Source organism: Bombus huntii, chromosome 4, assembly GCF_024542735.1.
Source record: "Bombus huntii isolate Logan2020A chromosome 4, iyBomHunt1.1, whole genome shotgun sequence".
NCBI lineage: Eukaryota > Metazoa > Arthropoda > Insecta > Hymenoptera > Apidae > Bombus > Bombus huntii.
The window spans coordinates 8,452,876-8,465,329 of NC_066241.1; the positions used below are offsets into that span (position 1 = coordinate 8,452,876).

The 12,454-nt window shown below is 41.6% G+C and overlaps 1 protein-coding gene across 3 annotated transcripts in view; it reads right to left on the reverse strand.

Annotated features, from left to right (window-relative positions):
* Positions 1–12,454, reverse strand: part of LOC126864619 (heparan sulfate glucosamine 3-O-sulfotransferase 5) — a 189,091-nt gene that overhangs the window by 44,184 nt on the left and 132,453 nt on the right. For all 3 annotated transcript variants that reach the window (XR_007689255.1, XR_007689254.1, XM_050616140.1), the window contains exons 4-5: positions 11,180–11,273; positions 1,240–1,741 (exon numbers count right to left, since the gene is read on the reverse strand). Coding sequence is in view for 1 of the 3 variants with exons in the window: in XM_050616140.1 (XP_050472097.1) it covers positions 1,240–1,741; positions 11,180–11,238 (561 nt within the window). In the remaining 2 variants the exon portion in view is untranslated. The remainder of the gene's footprint in view (positions 1–1,239; positions 1,742–11,179; positions 11,274–12,454) is intronic.

Sequence of the window (12,454 nt, forward strand, 5' to 3'; positions counted from 1 at the left end):
AGCTGGCTTTAGTTTAATTTTTGAAAATTCGATACGCGTTATCGCACCAGCGAATTGTTCTAATAGAATTCCCTTTACTTTATCCAATATCTCTGTCTCGTGTAAAATTTCGAATTATCTGATATTTTAATTAGTCCGGAGATATTTCATCTTTATTTATTAAAAACATCGTTTCGTACAAAAGAGGATGAAAAAGTTCTAACAAGTTTCCTTATTTCCTTCTTTTCTTCGGTAGGAACATCCTGTGCGTTTCGCTTCTCGCTTTGGAACGTTCAATTTGAACGTATAGTTTGCGAAGGAAATATGGTGGACTCTTAAATTACGGTATCAAGCAACAGCACCGTGTAACGTTGGCGAATCGAATCGCGTGGATTTATTTCCTCTTCGAGGTTGTAAGAAACGAGTTAACCTTGACACCGTACGATTCTATCGCGAACGTTGCTCGTCAAATTAATTTCGGGTGACTGAATCGGCCGAATGAACCGTGAACCGAGCCAATACGTAACTTTCGATTTACAAACTTACCGACTACCCTATTATTGCGTGTCTTTCGAGCTAGCGAAAAAGCTATCGTACGATAATTAAACGTTATAATTAGGAAGAACTATGGTTTACCTATCTTTAAGCTACGACGATTGCTTGGTATTCTCGTAAAACAAGCAACGCGATATTTAAATCGTCCTCTCTTACGTAAAGCAACAAGCGCAAAGATAGCGCCGTGTCCGAATTAATAGCCTTTTGCGGTCGAATGTTGCCACAGTGGCGGCGTTTAAAGTTTCTCTTCAAAGTCGAACGTCGTTGCAACAATTTAAAATTCCTCTTCAAGCTATAAATATTTATTCCTTCCTCCAATTGGTAATCGTCATCGCAGAAACACATCGACCGCAAATGGTTGACGCGAGACGAACCGTACGATTCGGGATCGTACGTCGCACGATTGGACTGCGGATTTATTGGGATGACGACTAAGTGATTGCGGATTTTGTCATTACCACGTGATAACAAAATCCGCAATCGCTTAGTTGCCAACGCAATACAATACGAGAAACTCGACAAGTTCGGCAAAAAGCACGTACGAGGCGTACGACACGCAGAAATATACAAGATACTGCTAGTATTCATCACGATATTTAGCAGATAAGATAAATTCCTATTTAGGTCCCGCTTCTTTCAGCCACGCGTACGAAAAAGCACAAGAATGTGTAAAAATTCGCGGTCTTTGGCCGAATTCGTACCCACCTCTGGCGTGACGAAATAGCTGGGACTTTTCTCGATGGTGATTTGGCCCCTGAAGGAATAAGGCATCTTGCGTCGATACCACTCGAGGCCTTTCCCGTAATTATCGTCGCGGTCGAAGAAATGTACCTCGCCAGCGGCTTTCTGGATTTGCGGGTGAAGGAAGAGCATCTCGAGGAGCGCCCTGGTGCCGCATTTCCGTACGCCGATGATGATCGCCTGAGGTAGATGACGGCTGGTGCGTGGGAAGTGCACCTTGCTGGAGAAGAGCAAAGGCGGTGTGGCGCGGACTTGGGAGACGAGTTCGACGGTACGACCCTCGACGGCGGAGGCTGCGTGAAAACTGTATACCGCGCTATCGTACAGAATGTGGAAGGTCAGAAAGAGGGAGAGTAGGACAACGGTGAGGAAGGCAGCGGCCATTTTCGGTCTGGATATGCCAACCACCAGGATGCAGTCCGATGTGTCGCCCTCGGCCGGCCTCATGGCAGAGCGGGACATCCACCTGATGACACACGTTATCATCGTTATTGATCGTATCATTTTTGCAGAAAGTGATCCAAACGTAGTCTGGGTTCTAAACGTGGGCTGGATGAATTTTTAAACACTATTGTTTTTACTTTTACTTTGAATATATGATTTGAAACGAATATTAGTTTTCTTCGGTTTATTTCAACTGCACGTAGATAGATTAGGTCATCCGAAAAGTTTCTTTCGTCTTATAAGGAAATAACGGACGCGCAGCATTTTCCGTTTTATATTATTTCACCGAATTACGTATGATCCATTTTGTTCTATCAAAATAAAGATCACAACGTTCGACAGATTAGGTTTCATGTTTGTATAAAGATGCATCGTTGTAAAAGACGTGTCTGTAAAAGAAAGACACTTTTCGGACAACCTAATACAAATATGTACATCGAGGTGTTACACGTTAAAAAATCTTCGACAGGTTTGGCGATAGGTTCCGAAGTAAAAACGTTATTTAAATCACCTCTTCTGTCGAAACGTATACAGTGGCTACAAAAGATGTTATTTCTTTCGCACACCATTATGTTTATCGTAATAGTCAAATACCAAGTAATTATCACCGTGGTAGTCGGCGGTCATCGGTGATTACTAAACTTTTTCAAATGATTAAGATAAGATAAATTTCATGGACCAACAAACTTTCATGCGGATGACTTTATAGAAAAAAGCGTCAAAATGTAACGTAATATTTGGATTAAACGTAAAGATTAAACGTTGTAGTATATTTCAATCTATCGCCCAGAAGATAAAATATGTCAAATTCACCTGACTATTATAAATATAATTCGCCTTCTACATAACGATCAACATTTCGTACTACGAAAATAAAACGTACAATACGTTTTATTGATGAAAATACGCTTCGTCGATGGAATAAGGTTACGTGCAAATACTCTTTGTAGCCGTTGTAAAATTTCTTCGTTCGCGCAGAATATTTTTCCACGCAGAATCAACTTTCCTATCTCTTTGCCCCTCCATTCTACCTCATTAGAACGACTACGAGCATTACCGGATTAAAGCATGTCTCTTTCAATTTGGTGGCACGCAACCCGCGTCGTTAAAAACACGCACGTGTAGCTCGTAATTTATTCTTTCCACGCGGCAGGAATTATTAACGCCGGTGTACTTACCGATCATTACGCGCATACTGATAAGCGGTCGTCTCGCACGCGTTGCACTTAATCGCACGACGTCGCGTCGGGATTTCCATCTGCGTTCAAAGTGGAAAACACGGCGCGGATCTCGGCCTGGCCCGTTCCAGTGTATTTACCAGTGGTAGCGTAATTGAAACACGATAGAATAAGCGCAACCGAGGCGAACGCCAGAGCGTTCCACCGTTCTCGAGTTGCGTAACTTCGAATTCATTACGTTGTCGGCCACGGCTGAATAAAGGCCGGTACAACCGTACGCTCTGTGTGCCCCGAAGTAACCGCTGATGGAGTTGGTATCGAAACGTTGAATTGTCGACGTACTCGCTTTTTCGCAGGATTTCGGAATCGTAACGCGCTGTATAGGGCCAGAGCTACGCGAGAAGATCCGGTGAAATGGGAAATGGGTCGTCGAACGGAGAGCAGACCGGAGACCTTTTGCAGGCAAATTGAATTATTCGCGTTTACGAACGTTTCATCGTGGTGTCTTTCTTTAAGAGTTTTATCAATTCATTGTGCGCTGCACGCGTGGTTTTCAGTTAAACCGAAGGTATTCTCCTTAATTTTTCGAATCTTTCTAATCCTTTGCGAGTTACCATATTTTTCTAGCTACCAGGTAGCTGAAGCAACGAAAATCCATCATCAGTTTGCGAACACAAATTTCGAATGTCGCCAGCGTGGCCGCGTGGCTATAAACGGGATTTTCATAGCAAATCGCGATCCACGTTTCGCGAACATTCCGGTTCAATTATTCGGGGTAGACCCGAAACTCGCGAAACGTGGAAACAACACGCAACGCATTATCGGGAACGCGATCGAAATCCGATGAGCCACAAATACATAGGTGCATTTTTTTCTCGTATTTTCATAAATTTCGTAAAAATTGTCGATTTACTTGGCCGTCGAAATGGCAGAGTGAATTCTAACTTACAGTGCGAACAATTTTAACGGATCTCCTCCTCCTTTTATCCGATTGTTACTACCGTTCGTTCGTCCCAGCATCGCCTCCAGTTCGTGAAACCGGTTCGACAAAAGTCCTGCAGGCTGACGGATGAAGGATTAAAGATCCGTAGTAATTAACGTAATGATCTGTTTCACGGTAACAAAGGGCAAGGAGACCCTCCCCTGGCGATCGACGAGGCGATGGAATTAATCGTGGTGCGTTTGCGAATTATATCTCGAACGCGGGCAAGTTTTATCGGTAACTGCTCGAAGCTATAAATCAAGCAGGGAAGCCCGCATGCAGTCTCGCGGAACGAACGGATCCTTCGCGGAAAACAAAGTGTACACCAGATAAGAATAATCTGGTCGGAAACGCTGACATCAGCTACCGTGATACAAACGCCTGTTAAGTGAGATTAATTAAAATCATCTTCGTATCTAAATTCGCGTACGTATCTTGCGTCACTGTCTTTTTTTAAATAGCGTTCAAACTAGCGCGCTGCTTCCGAATGCACGAACGCCGATGAGATGGTGAATTTTCAGCCTTTTAACACCGACAGAATTCAAGCTACGGCCGATTTAGGGAACTTCGTAACTTGGAACGAAACTCGGGATAAATTTTAATATTCTATAATTTACATTTCACTTTTGATCTTAAGTTTCGTTCGAAAAGGAAGATGGACATTTTTTTTAGAAAATGTTAACTTCGAATAACTCGTTGGAAAGGATAAGGAGAAGTAACAAAGATAAGACGATGAAACTTTCGAGCAGCTAGGAAGAAACGCGCGTGGACATCTTGACGTGGAAAGCCGGAAGGAAAAAGGTCGGAACCTCATGACACGCTGAACTTTCGTATACGTGATCGAGAAACTTAACGAAACGCATTTACAAGAGAAGGTTCTGCTATGCTGGAACTCGGGAAATGTTAGTACCGTTGCTTTCGTTGCAATCGATAAATCAACTCGTACGTTGCTTTTGCCCGAGGCTGCCAAGAACGAGCCACGATACACCATGTTGGGTCCACCGTATCCGATAAGGATAATCGTGTGAAAAACAATTCGTTCCTTCAGTTTTCTATCGTAACATCGAACGAATCTTTCGACCGTGATACTTCGTAATTAAATACGCCACGGATCAAACGTTTCAAGCTAGCGGCGGTTCAACGTGTTTCATCTTTCGTGTTTCTTCCTTTGCGAACCAAGCGACGACAAACGAAATACCCTTCGACGATAAAGTTAATTTTACATCGAAGAAATACGATCCACATCGGTGGTGGAAAAAGGTAGCGGAATAAACTTCCTCGCGACCAGCACACTCTGCTCTGTAGTACCTTAGCCGAATGAAAGATTAAACAAGCGATGGTGCAATTTCTCTTTTGCTTGTTACACTTTCGTAGTTACCAGTTGCTGAATACCGCGCTGTCTTTGAAGTGTAGACGAAGAAGCCTTGGTGTTGGAGGCTCGACGACTCTAACTTTACCAAACCACCGCGGATATAACGAAATTTTCGATGTGCTTTTAACATAGACGGTGCTGCTTCTGTTCTTGCGATAAAAGTATTTTGAAATTTACACGCGCTGGCGGAAAAGAGGAAATTTAAAATTCATACGCTATGAATATTAAGCGAACTAAAAATTAATTAACTAAAAAGCTTTTTGCCGTATTGGCAAAAATCATCTGCGCTGTGCTGGTATATATATATTATAATTATTCATCGTCCTTATCGAATAAAAATTCAGTTCGTAAAATTCCATACAAATAAAATATCCTTCCGTGTCTCTTATTTTATGAACATTTTCTTTTATCCGTCGTCGTATTTATGGTTCCTCGGGTCCCACTCGTGCTTTAAATATCGCGCTGATGTTTCCTGCGAGATTTCGCTAATATTTCAGCCCGCTTGTTCGCGACAGATCCGAAACTGTCCTGTCGTTTCACGCGATCGAAATCCCAGGAACCACGAACGCGTCGTTCGATCGTGGCGAAAACTAAAAATCTAAATTATTTAGTTACGATGGCAACGTAAGTTTGTTCGGTCACGGCTCGTTCTTCCTACTCTCTAATCATTCTCTTTCAACTGTTCGATCCTTGTCTCCTCGACGCGAACACGCCGACTCGAATTCGCTAGATCGCTACACCCACGCGAGCCAAATTTAATTACTTTCAGCGAGTAACGATTAAATACGAAAACAAACTAATTACTAACAGCACAACGAGATACAAAAATCAATACCCGCTCCTCCTCCTCTTTCTACCTTATCGTATGGTCGTAAAACGGCAACTGCCATTTCATTTACTCGAGTAAAAGCTAACGATATCACGGCGGACGAAGAGGAAATTAACGCATTCCTAGCGCGTTTTAATGTCAATGGAAGAGGAACGAAGGAGAAGGAAGACGAAAGGAGAAGAATCTGCAACGCAGCTCAAGGGGCGCTCAGTTTCTAAATAAAGACGTTTAATGAAGTCTCGGGAGAGGAGGAGACGCCGAGAGGAACGAGCGAACTTTCGATCTCGCGCTACAACTCGAATAAATCGGAATTTAAAAGCGGCGAAACTTTTAGCCGCCGGTCCTTAAGCTTAGAATAACTAACGAACGTTTGAAATCGTATGGCTTTCAGGCGAACGAGAAAAGCGCTCGACTTCTCGATCGTCGTCGTACATCATCGATTTCCTACGAAACGCGCGAGAACAAGTATCTACTTTTGGGACCGTGAAACATATGTCCTGCGCCGACAATGCATCTGTTTCTTTGCGATACATCCTGCCTTCCAACCAGATTCCTTTTCCTCTTTGTCTTCTATTTTATATGGAGAGCTTTGTACGCCGCCTCTCTAAGATATCCTAAAATAAGGATTTCCTTTCCAAGCGATCTTTCATGTTTTAAGACGGAACGAAAGCTACATCGCGAAATATCTGTGCTTCCTCGTTGCAACTGAGATAAATCGATGTTACGTTATTTTTATGTACGGATGTCCCTCCTACGACACGTTACTCCTACGATATGCATTCGCTTTAACGAGGTTGGACAATTGCAGTTCATCTACAACTATCGCGTTCAACGAGGAACAAGCGTATCTACAAGATACAAAAGAAAAAGCCAAACAAGCGTAACCGACGTGACGCGGATATCGCGATCAATGAGATCTCCTTTGGGAGCGCGCCGCTTTAAATCTCGCAAGAAACGAATGCAAGATACCAGCAGATCTGAAAGAAACTCTCGGTGGCCAAAAGGATTCAATCGCGGTAATCTCGTTCACCAACGATATACATCTCGGAAACCTTATTTAAACGATAAAGTTAACTATGTTTCAAAGTATCTAATTAGCATAAGTACTCGTTAATAATCTGACACGTTGATGTCACTCTAAACCAGCGAATCAAAGGAATAGAAAAGATACAAAAGAATTTACGCATGTGCGTACCGCTATCGGGAAGACGTCACGTACGTTTACAGTCCGATTTAGCTTCCTGTGACTCAGTTTGGTTGAATTAAATTAAAATTAGATCGCGAAGAACCCACGACTTCTCCGTAGCTACGATTTCGTCGGTACAGTCGATCAGCGCCTACGAGATCCTAGACGATCGACTTTGTTTAACCCCTTGGCCTACACGCTATCTGCCGATCGCGCGAGCCATAGTAAGCAAGAAATTCGGTCACGCGCCGTGCCCTATTCATCTGTTCAGCCGTGTGCCCGAACTGGCGCAAGATGTATACTTCTTATGACATGTATATTTAGGGGCTACAAAAGATATTGTGAAATAATAAACAACGTTTGAGGACAAATAGCGTTTTTAAGACGTGTTTTAATAGTGTTTTTAGACTCGTGGTCTTCGCTTATGGCACAAATTCTTTATCACGAGTTTGACTCGTGGTTATAAGCCAAGGGGTTAAATGTTTCGTAGAATTGAACGAAGACCAACAGCGTTGGATTTCTGGCCATAAAACTGTCCGATGTCTCTGCAGACATTTTCTCGCCATAGCTCGTATTATCATTGTCACCGTATACGCTCTAACGCTTTTGATCTTCGCTCAATCCTTTGCGTCTTCCAGTCAGTGAAATTCGTAAAGTCAGATTTCCGGGCAAGAAACTGTCCGATATTTCTCCAGACCCTTTTTCTCCATAGCTCGTACCGTTGTCACTGTATACGGACTCTGAGTCCACAAATTCGATTTCATCGTTGACACGCTTCAACGAAATTAGCATTTGCTGTAGTGGGTGCGCGGCAACTTCGCAAACGCGACGCGTTACATCACGAGAAATCTAAACTCGCCGATCGTTTCCAAGGGACGTTATCGGCCAGTTGGAAGGCAATTGGAGGGAAACAAGCGGCATCGAAAAACCATAGGCCCGTTCTACCCTCTGGTTTCGATCGGTTGATTCTGGGCGACCAAAGTCGTGGGAGCGCGGAAGAGCGAAATGGAGGAACCGAGGGCCGGCACAGAGACAGAGACAGAGGCAGACGATTTTCGGCGCAACGCCAAATATTTATCTCGCATCGGCGGGACCACTCTTTGGCAGCACATCGACCGTATTATCGCGACAAATCGCAATTTCGACGGTTAACTTCCACGCGGACGACCGGCCGCCAAACGACGGCCACCACTGACTTTTGCCGCGTTATTACGCGCGCGTTCCGTGTTATCAAATCAACTTGAATTGTATCGCGCGTGAAATTCTCGCTCGTCAGCGACCAGAAATTTCTACATACCAGGGATAAATCATAAAACCATAGAGGAAGAAGTATGGGAGAAAAAATTCGAGTACGTCGTAATCGACGAGTCGAGCGTTGTTCGGAATTTTGAGTGGCCCTCTGTTTATGGCACGGATAGACCCGTTCCCTTCTTTAGGAAATTCCGAATTACATGTCCTCCCTAAGCTGCAAACCTAATGACTCCGAGGTCAGGTAAAAAACTCCGGAAAAGGACCAGCCGGAAGGACACGATGGACAGACGAAATCCAACGGCTGGTAGGGAGAAGCAACAACGTAGGAGGACAGTTCGTCAACAGACATCGTACCGTACGGCTGAAATACTTCGCTCCCAACAAGATCTTACCACCGCCGTGCATCACATCACACGTTACGTTCATACAACAAGTTCAACACAGTGCTGGATTACTCTAACACTCGATATATTAAAGCTCCCCCATCTTGATCGTCAATTCATTCGAGGTACGCGATATCGACCGATCGGTTTGATCTGACTGGTTGCTCTTTGCTCGATAATTCGCAACAGGAAACTTGTTACGTTTACGCGTTGTTAAGTGTGCATTATTTGCACAGACGAAACGTTTCGTGAAATAATTATTTAACACAGTCACCGCCAAGTGCATCTTCGTGGATTCTGCGCTCGCGTCCTTACATCCGCGTTTCCTCTGTAAGCGTCACAAAATACGAAGCGAAAATAGCAACGCGCGATGAACTAGACGACTATGCAAATAATGCTACCGAGATAATGCGAAGAAGGTCGAGAATTTGCAAAGTATCGTACAAGAAAAGTAACCATATTTCTTGTAGGTTGTATTAGCAACCTTCACTTACCGCTTATACTTCTTGTTGTGCTTTAATACGATTCATCAATTGGCAATATGCCCACGTAATTATTTCCAAATTTTTGTATAAATAAATACTTGAAATTGTCAATTATAACATTGTCTGTTGATGTATCTTCGGTATTATTCATACTCGGTACCTACCATTCAGAAATTATTTTTTAACGCTACTGTTAAATAATTTTGAGTGCTTGTATATAATTAGGTATTATAGCTAATAGTAACTTTAAAACATCGTTCGCACGACGGTCACCGGTGATCGTCACGGCGATGAATCTGTTAACGAATAATAATTATTTAGCAATTATTTAATTTTCTTCGCTTCTCGCATTACTTTTATTATATTGCGCCCCATCGCGATATCTTTTACGCTACTTTGATATTTTCTGCATCTACTACTTTTTTCATACACCGTGAGCGTACCTTTCACTACGATCGACGATCAACCCCTTGAAAGAATCTCGGGAAACTCGTTTAAAAGGCGAATATGCAGTTTTTCAGTTAGCCCGTCAATTTTCGTTGTTATTCACGGGAAAATAGCCGCAGTTATGACGAGTATAATTTTAGGACAACGTACCTCGTGCTACGTCTCCACCTTTTTAATTACATCCGGCACTGTCGTGACTGCTCGCCATGATCGTTGCGTTTAAATTGAAGACCTTATCTTACGAATTGGACCAATTAGACTCCGCGGAAGGCAACGATCTTCCTGTCACGGATACCGTCGCGGAAGCGTTTCTTACTCGCGCGCAAACTACCAAAACATCTTACGAACTATCTTTCTTACTTTGCAACATTCTCTCGTATACAAAAACGCGGTGTAGTTCTTGTCGTAGGATCGATATCTCGTATCGAGGCGTCTTTGTCTTTTGTTGCCTTCCGTGCAAAATGTAAAAACAGGCATTGCATCGCACCGTGAAATCGCAATTTGTTAGTACGTTTTAGATCGTGAAGATAATAGACGAAAGTAGCTTCTGTTGTTTTACGTATGCGCACAGTGTTCCAATTTATGAAAAAAAAAAAAAGAGGAAGAAATATATGTGCGAGCTCGATTGCATAAGAATAAACCGTGTTTCGAAAGTCTTCCAGATTTAAATATAAAATATAATACACGAGCCTCGCGTTGCTCTTTCAAATCCTACATCAAAATTTTCCCATTTGACTAACTGTCGTCTTTCTTCAATCCCATACCACACTTTTATTTTTTTTTTTTTTTTTAAATAAACCATGTTGAAATTGATATTTTATGTATATTCAGCTAGCCGAATACATATTTAAACTTTATTTTGACGTATACGTCATAACGGCAACACGGGGAAAAATTTTTACATTTTTGATATTGCGCGAAACGTGGAACTAATATTCAGTGACGGATAATGCGGCAATCGAAGCGCCTAGATTCGAGATGATGCGTGGGTTTATAAAATTTGATCATTCGGAGCAGCCGTGAAATCGATTTAATTTTCGAAACGTTTAATGTTCCAGTTTCGAGGGATTTCGCCAGAGTCGAATTAAAATAGCAGAAAACTGTGAATAACACCGTGAGAATTTTAACAAACAGTATTAACAAAGAGGAAATATTCACGGCCGTTCCATTATCGCTGTTTTTATTTATCATCGACGTGTTTTTATTGTTCGTCGAAATCTGATAAACATTCTCCAACAGTTTCATTCAAAACATATTGGAATTACGCGTCGGATAGAACATCTCGGTACAACTTGTTATCTTTCCATCCAATATTCAACTTACTATTTTTTATTACGAGATACTCACAATACATCTATAGGGGACTGGGGAGACCACTCTCGACGAGGCCGTGCCTTGTTGGGCATTTGCGTTTGTTTATTTGTTCACATTCTTGAGGATTCTGCAAAAATACAACACAACGAAAATTACGTATAAATATCTTCATACATTTGCACGTACAAAAAGTATGTACACGCCATTGCATCTATTATCGCATTTACAACGAGAGTTAGATACACGTACATTTTAAAACGAGGTTAGTATAATATTGACTTACCCTATGCTTTCTTTTTACTATTAATTCGTATTTTCCATACTTTATATTTTTTTTTTTATCAATTTTCAACTTATGCAACAATACGTGTAAGGATTTTCGAATAACTTTTGTACCTTCAAGAAGTGTGTTTATTTTTAACTCTCACTGTGTATACTAGTTAATCAGATCCAATCGTAATAAATTTCGTATCATTCGGTATTTTCGTATGACTATACAAATTCCACACTATGGGAATGAAACGTAGTCTTTGATAAAAAAATCTTTCATTGGAAGATAGTCATTGTATGTTACTTATGACACATTTACAAGTAACAATATTTAGCTTATTTTATATTTATTTTTTATTTATCTCATATTTAGCGTATTTATACGAAACCTATTGTACAATAAAACTCCATTTACTAGAAATTTTAGTTAACCTCGCGATTAACTGAACTTGTGCTACTTGAATTCACTTATCCGACTGTGAGCTCCTGTTCTGTGGACGAAAAATATTAGGCAGCGAAGAAAATCGATGAACTTTAATTATACAAATTGTATGTTCAAAAAAATGGAGTTCTACCACACGCACGATTTCCCGTCTCAATTTTGTTTCTTAATGTTGAAGTGGTCACCACTTCTAAGAAAATTCTATATCTGGTCTTTCTAGTTTTCTCAAGCACTGAAGCCATCGACAGCGTGTAGACAAAAGACTGCGACGAAGACAGACCATAAACAGTAGACAGGCGACGTTGGCTTCGGAGTTTTCAGTTATTGGGTGACACCAGCTCAAATTGTATTCTTATTTATAATTACACTTCTGTTTAAATATATTTTCTACCTTACAATTTATCCACGAGTTTCTCTGTTTACATATCAAATAATCTCAACATTTAAACGTCTCGAAACGTTGCAAATTCTTTTCGTTTGCTAAGACACTACGATTGGAATACGAAGAAATAGCAATTCTATATGTTGGCAACGCGAGAAAAGTAAGATCGGAATATAAAAATTCGAGGATCGTAGCAGAGGTTCGTCGACGCTCT